At 27.9% G+C, this 15,592-nt stretch overlaps 4 protein-coding genes across 5 annotated transcripts; 2 read left to right on the top strand and 2 right to left on the bottom strand.

Annotated features, from left to right (window-relative positions):
• Positions 1-1,947: 1,947 nt before the first annotated feature.
• On the bottom strand, positions 1,948-4,783 carry LOC129606823 (IST1 homolog). Of its 2 annotated transcripts, XM_055517393.1 has the most exons (10): positions 4,563-4,783; positions 4,434-4,509; positions 4,237-4,364; positions 3,912-4,178; positions 3,693-3,820; positions 3,469-3,642; positions 3,350-3,403; positions 2,545-2,610; positions 2,315-2,447; positions 1,948-2,248 (listed from the first exon to the last, which is right to left on the bottom strand). In XM_055517393.1, exons 1-10 carry the CDS (start codon positions 4,666-4,668, stop codon positions 2,157-2,159), a joined length of 1,224 nt encoding a protein of 407 aa, XP_055373368.1. In that variant the 5' UTR covers positions 4,669-4,783; the 3' UTR covers positions 1,948-2,156. The 2 variants fall into 2 exon arrangements, with proteins under 2 accessions (XP_055373368.1, XP_055373369.1); XM_055517394.1 differs by lacking the exon at positions 2,545-2,610 and having other exon boundaries at positions 4,563-4,781.
• Positions 4,784-5,938: 1,155 nt separating this feature from the next.
• Positions 5,939-9,266, top strand: LOC129606723 (translocation protein SEC63 homolog). The gene is made up of 8 exons (XM_055517221.1): positions 5,939-6,190; positions 6,479-6,883; positions 6,935-7,239; positions 7,356-7,584; positions 7,646-7,936; positions 7,992-8,118; positions 8,186-8,811; positions 8,872-9,266. Exons 1-8 carry the CDS (start codon positions 6,067-6,069, stop codon positions 9,042-9,044), a joined length of 2,280 nt encoding a protein of 759 aa, XP_055373196.1. The 5' UTR covers positions 5,939-6,066; the 3' UTR covers positions 9,045-9,266.
• Positions 9,267-9,388: 122 nt separating this feature from the next.
• LOC129606724 (eukaryotic translation initiation factor 2-alpha kinase 1-like) lies at positions 9,389-11,538 on the bottom strand. The gene has a single exon (XM_055517222.1). It carries the CDS (start codon positions 11,430-11,432, stop codon positions 9,678-9,680), a length of 1,755 nt encoding a protein of 584 aa, XP_055373197.1. The 5' UTR covers positions 11,433-11,538; the 3' UTR covers positions 9,389-9,677.
• An 892-nt stretch (positions 11,539-12,430) lies between these two features.
• LOC129606890 (protein LLP homolog) lies at positions 12,431-12,996 on the top strand. The gene has a single exon (XM_055517508.1). The coding sequence runs from the start codon at positions 12,526-12,528 to the stop codon at positions 12,958-12,960; it is 435 nt and encodes a 144-aa protein (XP_055373483.1). The 5' UTR covers positions 12,431-12,525; the 3' UTR covers positions 12,961-12,996.
• Positions 12,997-15,592: the final 2,596 nt, after the last annotated feature.

Here is a 15,592-nt window from a genome sequence, read left to right as displayed (position 1 = left end):
AATATGAACTTTCAAGTTTTTTTTTAATTTAAAAAATTACCGCATTGATAATGCAAATATTTAATAGCTAATAACAATATTATTTAATACTATTTAATAATAATTGTCAACAGATAAAAGTGTGCATATGATGGCATGTATAATTCCAATTCAGAGTAAAAGAATACATGTTAGGAAAATAATGTTAAAAATATGTGTTATTGTGTTTCTTATGGTTTTCAACTTTTTTTGATCGGAAAAGAACTTGAAAATTGTACATTGAAAAAAATTTGAACAGCTATGCTGAGCAAAAAAAATTGTCATATTTCAATCAGTATTTTGACTACGAGGAAAATTCAAATTTTCATTTAAATTTTAGCTATATTGTCCCATTGTTTTTCAAATGTCTGAGATCAATAGTACATAATGTAGCTAACTTAGAAATAAGAATAGAAGGTAAGAGATGAAATTTGAAATGAAATATGTAGTATAACCTTCAAATGTATAAATGCATATTTATAAATCCAAAACAAAAGAATACATGAAAAACTCTAAGTTTATTAACCTAACAAGTCTATGTGCCCTTAATTTTTTTTTACTTTTTATGTAAGAATACATGGAAATAGCGAAAATAGAATAAAATCAACCAATCATTACTACTGCTAATTGTGTATGTAAGATTAAAGTAAATGTAATTGTATGTTCGTATGTTTTACCATGTATATATTAAAACATACATGGTGAAATATAGTATGAAACGTTAATCATGTATTCCATTAAAACAGATTTGCATAAATTTAAACCATGTATCATCTCTTAACATGTATTTTGTCATGTATTCTTTCTAAATTAAAAAAACTTCAAAATCCCTATCGGCATAATACATGGTGGACACGTGTTTTTTAATGTGCTAATAATTATTTGTAAATGTCAATATCGTTTTCCCCAGAATACATGATATAAAAGAACTTTGATTTTTCATGTTGTCAAATTGGCAATAAAATTAACCTTACTTTATTGTTCTATTTAGAATTTTGTTGAGTAAATTAAAATATGTACATACTTTTTGTCCGTATCACTATCATAAACTGTACATATCTAACCAACAGAAAGCACAAATTTTGACTTAATTCAGAAATCTCGAAGAAAGAGTGAACTAAATTTAGGCGAGCAAGCGATCTATAGTCGTTACGCATTTAAGATTACACACAAATTTTTAACGGTAAACTCTTCTTGTAAGTGACAAGAAGCACAACAGGGTTTTTTAAAAAGACTTTTTTAACAAAGATTTAACAATTGGACTAATTAAATATCCTCGAATAGAAATTAATGCTATAAATTCACATATATCACACAATATATGTTATAGATAAAATTATTTTTGCTTTAGCGTATTAAAGATAAAATAAAGTTTATTAGCAAAGATACACATACAAGGTATCAACCTCTGAATTAGCGCTGATGCAAAAGTAAATTTTTTGACAATTGTTTTCATGTAAAAAAAATGCTCAAATTATAGTTGCAAAATCCGTTAAAATAAAGTTTTTTTTCTAATTTTCAGCTATTAGACGAAAACTGTAAGTTTTACATCAATCATTGGCATTTCCGTTATGTAGGTCTATTAACAATAGGCCTACTAAATTTGCTTTGCTAGTTAGTAGTTTACGTATTTTATTAACTGAAAAATAATTGTAAACAACGAATTTTTTCAGCTTCAATAGCTTTGGACCTCATATGAATATTTGTCAGAAAATTTTAAGCTTCCAAGCTACTCTTAGTTATCCAAACTTCTCTTCCCCATTACACATGAACAATTTTATGTACATTTTCAACCGACAAGAGTTTAAAATCTGTTCAGCACTTTGTATTTACTTAATAACTAGTAGGTAATTTTAATTTTATTAAAGAAATAAAAAATTATTAATATTTTAATTCAAAATTTTTTCACTTTAAACTTAAAACCACAACTTTGTTATGCATAATATATTTTAATTCAAATAACATAAATTATTGTTTACATATAAGGTATATGCACTAGGTACAAATCTTTTCAAATTCAAAAATTTTAATAGAGGAAAATACTTTTTAATACATACTTATGTACATGCATATATTTCAATATAACCATATTTTATTGACTAAAATAAAAAAAAAAGAAGAATGTAAATTTGCAACTTTTATTTTTTCTTCTTTAATTCTTCGAAACGCCTTGTCAAGTCATCAAAATCTATTTCATCGTCATCCTTTACTGATGGAGCTTCTGGTAAGCCTTTTAAAAAAATAACAAAGTCAATTAGGATATCTAAATTGCAGTATGTATTTAGTTGAAAAGTACCTAAGGGCACATTTGGTAAATTTAGAATACTCGAACTTGGTGAAATAGAAGGTGCTGTTGGATAAATACTTGGTGAATCATCTGTTGTAAATTTAGTACGTGGTTGCGGTTTCGGTTTGTTTTGTTCTGACGACTATCAATATGTTGAAAAATAGTCATTTATTGTATATAATATAAAATAAAATTTATGAATTAAAATAATTGGAAAGCTAAAAAAGTTAATTAATCACCTGTAAATTATCATTAATTACAACTAAAGAATATCGTGGAGGATCAGCATTAGAAAAATTAACATTCTAAAAAATTGCCAAAATAAAACAAACTAAAAAATTAGACACAATTTAAAACAAATACAAAAATAAAACTTCATAAATTAAGAATCGTGCGTGTTAAAACCCAAAATAACAAAAATGTCTGTGAAATAACTTTATGTAAAATTTTCCAAATTTTCAATGTTTTCCATACATTGAAACGTTTCCTTTGCTTTATCATCCAGTACAAAAAAAATTAGTTTTTAAAAAATAGATTAGTATCAAAGCTCAAATGCATTCTCCTTTCAGAGTTAGGTTGGCCATAATGATGTGACTTTAATTAACTAAATGAGAATTTACTTCCAATTTGTGCAAGCATTTATGTATATAACATGGTAGCAAACTAAGATACCCACTTTGAATAAACGACATATTAGAAAAACGAGTAAAACTTCTTTGCTTTTAAATATTAACTTTAAATTTATCGTTTTTTGTTAAAAAAGTCATCTATCATATTTTTTATAATATATCGTCTATTCCCCAAATTAAAATATTTTATTATCATAACAATGAAATAAAAAAGCATAATTTATTTTTTCAGCTGTTTTTTAGTTATAGTTTAAATGTTATTATTAAGTTCTTTTTTACTTCATATTTACTTTAGAGTTAAAAATTAAAAACCAAAAAAATTAGGATAGCTATCGTGCAATATGTATAACTTCGTTTGTATGTACAAAATATAAATTAAAGAAATTCTTATCACATACTCTCACATTTTCTTTACCTGATTATCATCTGGACTTCCTGATCCACAATTAGATATTTTATTTGTTTCTTCCTACAAAAGAATAAATTCTAATAATGTTCTGTAAAATATAAATTTTTAATTGCACTTTATCTTACATTTATAAATTTTGTATTAATATTCAAATCCTTTTTTTCTGGTACATTCTCCTGAGGGTTTTCTGGAACTGTGACGTTAGGTGGTATATTGTAAGCAAACGGCGCATTTGGAACTGTATTTCCATTACCACCACCACCTCCGTTCCCAAATCCAGGATAATTAAAAGGTTTCATCTAAAATGAAATATTGAATTAAAAGTTTTCAAACTTGACTTTAATATTACATTTGGTGGCTCAGGTAGATTCGGCAATTGTGGCGGTTGAGGATACCCAATAAAGCCCATTTGTGGAGGCTGTGGTCCGCCTCCCAAATTATTTTTATCAGATAAATCAATTAAGAAATTATCCAACCCTAATGGACGGAATCAGTATTCAGTAATCAAATAATTAATAAATTAGTAATCAAATTTTTTAATGAGTAAATAAAATGAATATTTCATTACCAATTGGTCTTAGATCTTCTTTCATAACTTCTGGATCGGGTTCATATTCCACAGAATAATTATTAGCAATTTCTATAAGATACTTTTCGACCAATAACTTCGGGGGAGCTTGTATAGCAAGTTTTGACATCAATTTTTCTGAAACCCTATGATTTCCAGTGGCAGTACGAGAATGTTCTGCGAAGTCTTTCCCATACTTATTAATGAAAATATCAGATATAACTTTTAATTCTGACACATCAGATTGCAAACGCGGACAAACCCATACTAAAATAAAAAATTTTTTGTCTGTATTAATATTAAATATATCTAAATAGATTCTTACCTAAACTTGATACTGCTTCTGCAATTCCATCATCCAACTCCTTCATTTGAGTTATAAGTCCAAAACGGGCTAGCAACAAATCACAGTACATTTCAACGATTTCCATTGCCTCAATTAGATAATCTTCTCTAATAAATTAAAACTTTTTATTTAATAATTTCGACTTTGCAACATTTCATGTTTTACTACAAACTTACCGAATAATATGTTCAACTCTAATTTTAGCTCTTTCAACCTTATTTGAAGCAATGGAATCTGCGATTTCCTTACGTGCTAAAAGTAGATATAAGTTTGTGAAGATTTATATGTAATTTAGTAAGATTTACCTTTTTGAGTTAATTCAGCCTTTTTTTTTTCAAGGAGCTTTAGCCTGTTGACCGCCAATCTTAAATGAGTTTTTAATTTTGTATAATTAGGACCACTCGAAAACATTTTAAAATTTCCTTATTTTTTAATAATTTAATTATTGAACTTAAGTATGTCTCAAATCAAAAGCCAGTCTTAGTCACCAATTTTTTTTAATGTTATTACTCACTGAAAGTTTTGACAATTTTTCAGGGCTCAACAATGAATACAGTGACGACTAGAATTTACTACGGAATTGTCAAAATGTGATTTTGTCATTTTGGTTCACACATCACTTAATCCAATTGGTTTGATACGCTTTTAATTGTCGGATCGATGCAGTGTGCTAACGGTTTCACTAATTCTTGTTATATTCGTCATTTGGAACTACTATGTATTCCATATTTTTCTCCTTTTGAAGTACATATTAATGTAATATATTTTTGATAGTTTACGTAGATAATATACATATAACTAATAAATATTTTCAATATAGTTGGTTTACACAACTGAATATTGCAAATTATATTGAACATGTATGTTTCACGATATTGTTTCCTGTTTTACATTTGCACAATACATATGTATCTTTAATATATGTGCATATATTTGTGCTGTTCTATAATAATAGTTGAAAGCTATTCATTCAAACATGCACCAGCGGATATAAATTTAGATATGTATGTATATTACCATAAACTCCTATAAAGATGTCTGTGATATTACTCTTCCCGAAACCACATTAAACTTTAACTCAGTCAGTTTTGGTAGAGCATATGAGTATATTAAAGTTTTATATTTTTGGATAGAACACCTCAGTAAAAAATATTAAACTTTGTCTCAGCTACGTGTTTTTTTTATTTCATCAAGAACTATTTAATTTTTTTACAGTCATATTACTTTTACATATACACACTTTGTCTAAAAATGACTCAGTAATTTTCAATTAAGTTCTTTTTTCTAAAACTAGTCTCGAGGCTAATTATTTATTACAATTTAACTGAGTTATTTCTTACATATACACACTTTGTCTAAAAATGACTCAGTAATTTTCAATTAAGTTCTTTTTTCTAAAACTAGTCTCGAGGCTAATTATTTATTACAATTTAACTGAGTTATTTCTTAGTTTTTATCTCGTGAAGGAACCTATTGCTTTCATATAAACCTCTATCATTGACATTAAACTGTAACCCAATTAAACAGGTTTACTAAATTTAGAAATAAAATGTCTAATAGGGGTTAAGCTCTAAGATGATATAATTCGCTCCAAACAAATTTTACACTCTTAAGAATTGCCTGTAACCCTGAGTTAATTTTATTCGATCATAACATAACGCTAACGGCAATACTTCCAAAAAATCTTAAAATACTAACAAAAATGTCAAATCGTTTTCTTCCACGATTCAATTTAATTTCCTAAGGAATTTGTAGAATAATTAAATTTATTTATGAAAATAAAATTTAGCAAAATTAATTTCAAGTACCATGGCAGGTCAACAATTTCAATACGATGAAAATGGTGGGACTTTTTATTATTTTCTTTTGTCATTCTTAGCATTAATTCTAATACCCACGACATTTTACTTATGGCCAAGGAAAAAAAAAGAAGGCAAGTATCTAATAAAATTAAGAGAAAAATGGATTATTTAAACATTTTAATTTCGAAATTTATATCAAAACTACGCCTTTTGCAAATAGTTTTTATGAAAACCATTAAATGAAATACACGAGTTTGGAGCGGTACTTTACCCCTTCAAACTTGCTAATTTATTGAGCGTCATAAAAATCTGATTTGTGACGTGTTTTTAACGGTGTGAAAATTTTGTACGTTTTTCATCATGTTCATACATACATATACAAAAAATATTTAGTTGACTAACAAAAGTAAATATTTTAGATCCAGAAAAATTAAAAGAAGAATGCCAATGTGATGGATGCATACAAAAAAAGCTAATTATAGCTTCTTCAGAACCATATAAGACATTGAAAACATTCCTTATTAGATTATGTATTTTAGCAGGTTGGGCATTTCTAATATTTTTAGCATATCGGGTATCCCAATTTGATTACGAAACGGTCAACTTTGATCCGTATGAGATTTTGGGCATTCCAGCAGATTCTTCGCAAGCTGAAATAAAAAAGTCTTATCGTAAGTTATCGTTAGTTTGGCACCCTGATAAAGAAACCGGGGATGAAAAAACTTTTATGAAAATAATTAGAGCTTATAAGGCTCTAACAGATGAGGAAGCTAAAAAAAATTGGGAACAATATGGAAATATAGATGGACCAGGAGCTATGTCATGTAAGTATTGACGTGATTTAAGATGTCTTTTGTTAAAAATAACAATTTTAGTTGGCATTGCGTTGCCTTCTTGGATAGTTGAAAAAGAAAACTCAATTTGGGTTTTGGGATTGTATGCACTTGTATTTATGATTGCATTACCGATAGCAGTTGGATCTTGGTGGTATCAATCTATACGTTATTCTGGTGATAAAGTTTTGTTAGATACAGCACAAATGTATTTCTATTTCTTCCATAAAACTCCACATATGCTACTAAAACGTGTCATAATGATTTTGGCAGCAAGTTTAGAATTTGATAAGCGCCACAATTCACAAGTTGTTGAAAGGCAATCAGATAATGATGAAGTTCCTGTTGTAAGTTTTTTTGATTTTAAAATAGGAGCATTAATTTTTTATATACATACATGTATATTTCTTATTTAGTGATATACTTTAAACTTTCACATTAAAATTTTTATCATTTCTTTCAGTTAATAAGGCAGTTGCCAAATCTTAATGAAAAGTGCAAGGAGCCCCCTCTTTGTAGAATGTACTCTATTAAAGCCAGGGCTATTATACATGCTCATCTTAGTCGTTTAATTTTAAACCCAGATACATTAGAAAAAGATAGACAATTTATTGTACGAAAATGCCCGTATTTAATTCAGGAAATGGTTTCTTGTGTACATCAACTTGTTATGCTAGCATATGCTAGAAGAGGTATATGTTATTAAAACAATAATTTTTACTTTTTTAATCAAAAATGTTTGTTCAATTTTAGTGCAAAGGGTTCCAAATATTGAAACAATCGAAAGTTGTATGAAACTTTCTCCTATGATAATACAAGGGTTATGGGATAATAAAAGCCCGTTGCTTCAATTGCCTCACATAACAGAGGAGCATGTGCATAATATATTAAAGAAAAAGCATATAAAAAATCTGCAGCAGTTTGCACAATTAAAAGCAGAAGAAAGTAGACATTTATTAAAAGATTTAACCCCAGAAAAGTATAATGATGTAATGAAGGTTTTGGGGAAAATGCCCTTAATAGACTTTTCAATACGTTGTGAAGGTAAATTATTCAGTGCCTTAACAGGATGTTTTATTAAATAATTTATTTCTTTCAGTTATCGATGACGAAAATACGAATATAGTTACAGCTGGAGCAATTGTGACAATCACTGTAACTTTAGTACGTAGAAATATGAAGGAACTGTTTGGAGATAGTAGTATTGCTGAAAAAGAAAGTATTAAGTAAGATAATAAAAAATATTTGTGCTTTATGTGTTTAGGTTGTTTTTGTTAATTATATAAATTTTAGAGATGATGAGACTGCTCAGGACAACGAGGAAAATGAAGATTCGCAACAGCAACAAACAGTTAAAAAGCCCAGTCAATGGTCAAAAATTGGAAAGCGGGGACATAAGGGCAAAGGAAAAAAATTCAGTGGTCAAACGAAGAGCAAACAAATAAAAAATATACAGGGATCTACGAACACGGTAAATATTTCCAGTGATACCAAATATAAAGGTGGAGGAGGTAGTGGTGATACTCCATCAGAACAATCAAAGCATGATTCAGATAGTGATTCAGCTGATGAAAGTAATGTAGAGCGGGAGTCGGGTTCAGCTAGTGATGATGATGAAAAAAAGAATTCTTCTATCGATAATGAAGATGACGATGATGAATGGGAGAGATTACAATCAAAATTAAATAAAAGAGAGAAATTGGAAGGAAAATCCAGAGTATCTCACGCGGTGCACTGTCCATATTTCCCTGAAGATAAACAGGAATACTGGTGGACATATATTTGTGACCGAAAATCAAGAACTCTGCTTACAGCCCCATATCATGTGACAAATCTAGTAGATCGTGAAGAAGTTCAATTAAAATTGACAGCACCGAGATGGCCAGGATTATTTACGTTTACAGTTTGCTTAAGATCAGGTAAAAAATCTATAAGTTAAAAATTTTTTAATGGATAAAATACTATGCTCTCAATTTTAGATTCTTATTTAGGAATGGATCAACAACAAGAATTAAAATTAGATGTTCAAAAAGCACCAGCTCCACCAACAGATCATCCACAATGGGACATTAGTGATACTGAATCTGAACATCATGATGAACAAGACAATGAAAGTGAATATACCACTGATACTTCAGACGAAGAGGCATAAAATTGTGGCAAACAAGTCGGAAATAAACATAATGTATAGTTAAACAAAGAGTAACAATATGGCAAACCTTTTATAAATAAACTTGAAACATTATTGAAATCTTTGAAAAAGTTACGATCCCACGAAAATTTTAGATAACAAAAAAACAAAATATTTTTTAAAAGCTATTAATTTAATTATTAACTTTAAATAAGCCTAGAAATAAAAATTTATATTACTGAATTTTTAATGGGTTTTCTATTCGAATACAAAAATAAAAAATTTATGTGAAATTTAATAAACATATTAGTCTGATGTTTTTGTTATTGCACAATTTGAAATAAATACTTGTCGATTTATTTTTGTCAAAAAGTGAATTTTATTAATTTTGATAAATAATGAATTACAAAGAAGTAACATTTTAACGATAACTGATGATTTTATTTGTCTTACACTCCAATCACAAACTTTTTTCTCAAAAACTCTTTTATTTAAATGTATTTTGAATGGATACATTTATCCATGAAATATATTGCAGTTTTAGTTGAGATGTAAATATGCACATAAATGTTTTTCTAGTACATTCTCCCCGCTAAATTGATTGCTCACAAAAATTAAAAAATAAAAATAACTCGAAATGTATGCGCTTATCTTTTATATATTAAGAAGTTTTTTCAAATTACAGATTTCTACATCTCTTGATTTAATGATTTGTTTTAACTTTAATATTAACCTATCTTTAGCTTCAACTTCTTCAGTAAGTTTTTTTATTAATTGTTCATTGTTTTCCAATTTTTCTATTCTTTTCTTTAACTGCTTAATTTGAGCATCTTGAATAGATTTCAAATCGACTTGTGATGTATTGAGTCCTCGTAAACTACTTTCTAATCTCACATTTCTTACGGCTTCTATTAATTCTTTTGTGGTAGGTCTATCCTTAATGCAGCCTAACAGACTTCTAAGCAATTTTATCGACTGTTTGTTTAATTGCTCAGGAAATATTCCATTTCTCGCTTTTTTTATAACAATGACACGTTCCATATCGGTTTGAAATTTCGAAAGAAGTTCTAATAATACAATGCCAAGGCTATAAATATCACTTTTTGGATTACAATCACCTAGTAATTGCTCGGGGGCAGCATACATTTCTGTTCCTAAAGCAATTCCTCTATGATTATCTTGCAAAGGGCATGCTAAACCGAAATCTCCTAACTGCGCGTTTAATTTTCCATTTTCTAATTTTAAAAAAATGTTGCTAGGTTTTATATCATGATGTATAATATCTTTTGAATGAATATAATCAATACCGCACAAAATTTGAAAAAATATGTCATAAGTGATATCAAAATGATTAAGTTCATAATTTTCCATAAAAAAACCACGATAAAATTCTTCAAATGATAAACTTTGGTTTCTTTCATTAAGCCATTTCGTTAGAGTTAATTGGCAAAGTGACATTTGAATATATAAAATTGCTGACCTTTTTTTATTAACTATGTCCGATCTGCTTTGGTATTTGCAAACAGTTTTCCTTTTAATTGATTTTTCATTCTTCGTACTATTAGATATTTCTATTTCATGAACACTGTTAAAACTATTTTCTACAGAGGATTTTTCAAACTGAATAAAATCAGAGGAACTATCGCTATCTTCTTTGGAAACACAATTTAGATTGTCACTGAAGTTATCAATTGTATCCAGAGAATTCTGATTTTTCAATATACTGACTTTCTTTTTATGTTTATAATCATAATCTGGTTCGAGCCACGCAGCTTTATATTGTACTATGTTAGGATGACTTAGTTTGGCTATTGTTTTAACTTCAGCTAAATGACATAATTTTATTGTAGTTGAATTAATTTTGATTTGCTTAATAGCATACTCAATGCAATCTAATTTATGTTTTGCTTTGAATACTTTTCCGAAACCACCACTTGCAATAAATGATAACTCATCAAACTCTCGTTTGTATCTAGACCAACAGGTTTCGACGTTTTCTTGTTTTTTTGCTGCTGGTAATTGAATAGGAATATCTTGACCTCTAGCTGCACATATAATTTTGTATATCTGCATTTGATATTGACCTCGAATTTCTTCAAATTCTTTTAAGGAATGAGAATCATCAATAAGGCTAACTGCTTCTAATTGCTCACATATTGCTTTATATGAAGTTGTTGCATTATTTGGATCATCATCTAAAAGCATACATAATAGTTGTACCAAACTTTCTATCAAAAGACTATTCGATGTGGAAGCAGTAGAACATGGTAAAATTTCATCTAAATTTCTTAAACTTGTTTCATTTGTAATTGTGGAAAATTTATTTACGTTGAAATCTTTACTTATTTTATTTACTTTTTCTATATTTTCATCAAATTTTGCTACGGTTTTCAAGTTATCCCAATCCATTTCTCACAGTGTGTGTAAACATCTGAAAATTGAGTATTATCACTTAGAAGTATAAATAAAAAATTTCTATTGCGGTTAAATAAAAAAAATTTTCTATTAGATTATTATGTACCGAATAAACAAAACTTCAAAACTAGCCATATAAATGAAGTTAGCAGAAACAACCTACGTTAGCAATTACTACTATGTGACAGCTTTTAAGTTATTGTCTTCTTTATTAATACGTACACCTATTGATTTATAAAATTGACATTGGGGTCTTTTTATTCGCTATTGGGATTTTCTAGTTAAATACTCATTTTTTCGTAAAAAACTTTACTTTAGAAAACAAAAACACTTAGATTAAAAAGCTCTTGTTAATCTAATTGTAAGGTGCATTTTGTTTTTGGTTTCCTGTTTGAATAAAAATAAAATTGATTGTGAGACCGAAATCGAAAACCTGTAATCAAAATGATTTTAAAATCGAAAATAAAAAGCGATCTCCTATAAAACCGGCACCTGATGGTTACTCTACTCATTGGGAACCATGCAATATATCCGAAGTTATAAGCATTTATTTAAATGACTTTTTTGACTCCTACCTTTGTTTTACAACAGGCTGTAACCCGAAATCGAGTATACATGCACTGTACACAATTTTTTTCTGAAAACTAATCAAAAAATTATCCCTGAATTATTTTTGTAATTACAAAACAAGCTACTGTTTTGAGGGACGGTAATGGTATTAAATTTTTTAATTTAAAATAGGACGACTCAAAAAATGGAGTTCTATTGTGTAATTACAAAAATTTTATTCTGTATAGTACATACTATAAACTATGTATATACGCGATAGTGTAATTATTGTGTCACTAGAATAATGGGGCTGATACGTCTCTTTGTAACACAAGTAGCATAATACCTTAAAAAGTAACACATTTACTACAATGCCTTACTAGCTGAAGTAGTATCCCTGTCTGAGATAATTTTATGATATTACGTCAAAACAATGCCTTTTTTTCTGCAACACAAGTGAATTAAGGAAGAATACCACATTTTTTTCCAAAGCAATTTTCAACATTTTTTGTTTTAAACGTGAAAATAATACAGTAAAATGGGTCGAACAAATAGGTCTAGAAAACGCAGGGACGAAATGAATAGAATTAAGAGAGAAAGATATGCAAAAAAGGAACTAATTAGATTAAAGAAAACACTTGGTATAATTGATCAAGGTGATGAGATTATGAAAGAAGTAGAAGAAATTGCAATTATCAAAAGTGCGAAAGAAATAAAAAATGCAAAGAAAAATGAAGATAAATTGTTACGACTTGAATTAGATGAAGAACATAGCAAAGGAGAAATTGTAGAAGTTACGAATGAAAAAACAGGAAAAGTACAAAAGTTTAATACCAAAACTATGAAAGATCAAAATGGTAAATTTCCGACATGGTACAAACCGAGAAAAACTCCAAAAAAAATACGCAAAATGGATCACGCTAGGAAGCTAAAGTTTAAGCAGCAATGGACAACTACGAACGTTCCACTATGAAAATTTCAAATATAATTTAAAACAAGATATACCGGACCCATGTGTTTTTATTTGAAGTATTTCCAGAGTTCTCATCTAACTTCCGACTTTTTAGATAGATTATTAATAACTTGCAGTAGAGAAAGATAGTTAAAAATTTTTTTTTTCTATTTAACTTAGAGTTCAAATAACTTTCGTGAAAATATATACTTAAAAGAGCTTCAAATCAATGTAAAAGTGCATAATATTCATTCTCTGAATTCCGGCCTTTTTTGTTTTAAGGTACACTGCTCTATCACAAAAAGAAAAGCAAAATATGTACTGTCAACGAAACCTTGTTTGGTTTACTAAATCAAATACAATGAAAGCGACTAAAAGACTACATGACCGTTCTTTTTGTATGTTTGCAGTTGAATGTAGTACAAAGAAATTAAACTTTTTCGATCACGGCCTTTCTATAACAAAATCATCAAGAATAAAGCTCAAAAATTTATTTATATAAAAATCTTTTAATGATTTCATATGCAAATGACTAAAACATAAAAGGACGTTGAAAATTCTTCTTTCATATTCATCTTTTTTTAAATCAGGAAAATGAGTTACTCTACCTAGGCGGTGGCTTTATACTTACCAGTGCAGTGAAAGTATATATGCGACTTATTTTTTAAAAAACTTCATTTTTAAAAGAGGTTGCTAGTCTTGGAAGGTGCGTATTAGTGCTGTGAGGAAGGTTTTTTCAATGGAAATTGTACATTTTACTTGAGCCCCACTCGGACCAAATATTTTTATTGTCCAACACAAATCAAAACCCATAATAGAAAAATTAACATTTAACAAGTCTACAAATCAAACATTGTTTCAAGCAACGTCACATATTTTTACGATAGACAACATAACGTAACGCAAACATAATCTCAATAGTGCTGCCGCTGTTGTCTGAAATATTACTTAACGTTTGTGTACTGATGGTGACGTTATGCAATAATCTTATACCTACAATTTAATATTATGAAAATTCTCTATGTGCTCACGACAAGTGTTTAATTGAACCGTATGTTCTTAGTTTTTTTGTCGGTAAAACATATTTTGCTGTATAAAAGTTTCATATTTGCTAGTGTAATGTCTTTATATCTAACAAGTCCCAATGCTCAGAGAGAAACTTGAAAGCACACCTTATTTTATATGGCCTTTTTTAAATCGAAGTGGCTATTTTTTGAGAAGAAATATTAAAATAAATTCACACTTATTATAAAGCAGGTAAAATTTAGAACATATATTTGAAAAATCAAAAAAATATATTAATATTTTCATTGATAATTATTTTAAAATTTAAAAAAAAGCGGAAAAACAACAAACACAACCTTCGCCTTCAACGTTTTATTTGTTACTGAAAGCATTTCATTATTTTTAAGTGAACAGCTTTTTTTTCTCATAGGGTAAGTTAACGCAAGATATGGGAAGTACCTGTGGTGTCAAGTTGAAAATATAATTAATGAAAGATAATTCTTAAATATTGATATAAATACATAGTAAAGAAAAAATTTGAAGAGGGAATTAGAAAATAATATCTAAAATACAATCAAATATTATTTGTTAAATACAAATTTTATATAAACTTCAAAATTTTACCTCTATTTTTATTTGAAAAAATATTAAAAACTTACTATCATTTATATCAATTACCTAAGAAAAAAAAATATTTAAAATGTTTGGAAAAAACAATCATATATTTTTATGACCGGATTTGAATATTTTTCTATTTTTGAAATAAATGGTATTTTACCAAATGACTCGAAAATTCCGACTGTAAAATAACAGGTATTTTTAAATTTTTGTTCAGGTATTTTAAAATTCTTTCCGTTTAGAATTAAGATAAGTCATACATACACATGCAGGGACATTTTATAAATAGATTGCTCTTGTTTACCTGCTAATAAAATATGAAAAAAGAGCACAGCAAAATTTTTGAAGCACTCAATATAACATGTTTGAAATAGTTTTAAAATAATTATTTAAAAAAAAATTTATTGGAAGTAGGTACATACATATTTATTTTTAATAATTTAAAAACTAACTGAAATTATTTGAAACAATTTTATAAGTAACGTATGAATAATCGAAATGAGATAATTCAAATTGTTGAAATGTGTCAACCTATATTATTTTTACTAAAATTTTTGTTAGCCGACACTACTCAACTTACCTTATTGGGAAATACAAAATGTGCATAAAAAATCATACATCCTTCCTCATTAACATTTGAAACCATACTGAAATATGAATTTGAATTTTTTTTTCATTTTTTCTTTCCTCCTACCTTTCTTTCTTTTTCGTGCAATAGAATTTAAATGGGAAGCTTTTTAAAAAATGTGTATAATATCCTGAGATTTTTTAAAATATTAATCTCTTTTTTACGTAAAAAAAAAGAAAAAAATAATAAAAAATATGACACGATCAGTGGCATTTAAAGAAAAAACCAACAACGAGGCCAAAAATTCGTAACATTTCGTAAAAAAAATTGAGTATTGGGACTTGTTAGATATAAAGACATTAGCTAGTGTTTTTTGGATAATTTTTAACATCCACCATTTTTAATAAATTTGACGTAATCGAGAAAATATTTTAGATGGAGTCTATAAATAAGTTCTTTTTT

This window comes from Condylostylus longicornis, unplaced genomic scaffold, assembly GCF_029603195.1.
Source record: "Condylostylus longicornis isolate FDR11 unplaced genomic scaffold, ASM2960319v2 ptg000022l, whole genome shotgun sequence".
NCBI lineage: Eukaryota > Metazoa > Arthropoda > Insecta > Diptera > Dolichopodidae > Condylostylus > Condylostylus longicornis.
Note: the sequence above shows the minus strand (reverse complement) of the source record. Positions and strands in the feature narration are given on the sequence as shown.

Excerpts from the sequence above, each read along its gene's own strand:
- LOC129606823 (XM_055517393.1), bottom strand. The coding sequence starts at position 4,668 with ATGTTTTCGAGTGGTCCTAATTATACAAAATTAAAAACTCATTTAAGA. Across the intron at positions 3,404-3,468 it reads TTAATACAAAATTTATAAAT|GAAGAAACAAATAAAATATC; the intron begins GTAAGATAAAGT and ends ATTCTTTTGTAG. Across the intron at positions 2,611-3,349 it reads GAAGTCCAGATGATAATCAG|AATGTTAATTTTTCTAATGC; the intron begins GTAAAGAAAATG and ends GCAATTTTTTAG.
- LOC129606723 (XM_055517221.1), top strand. The coding sequence starts at position 6,067 with ATGGCAGGTCAACAATTTCAATACGATGAAAATGGTGGGACTTTTTAT. Across the intron at positions 7,240-7,355 it reads ATAATGATGAAGTTCCTGTT|TTAATAAGGCAGTTGCCAAA; the intron begins GTAAGTTTTTTT and ends CATTTCTTTCAG. Across the intron at positions 8,119-8,185 it reads GCTGAAAAAGAAAGTATTAA|AGATGATGAGACTGCTCAGG; the intron begins GTAAGATAATAA and ends TATAAATTTTAG.
- LOC129606724 (XM_055517222.1), bottom strand. The coding sequence starts at position 11,432 with ATGGATTGGGATAACTTGAAAACCGTAGCAAAATTTGATGAAAATATA.
- LOC129606890 (XM_055517508.1), top strand. The coding sequence starts at position 12,526 with ATGGGTCGAACAAATAGGTCTAGAAAACGCAGGGACGAAATGAATAGA.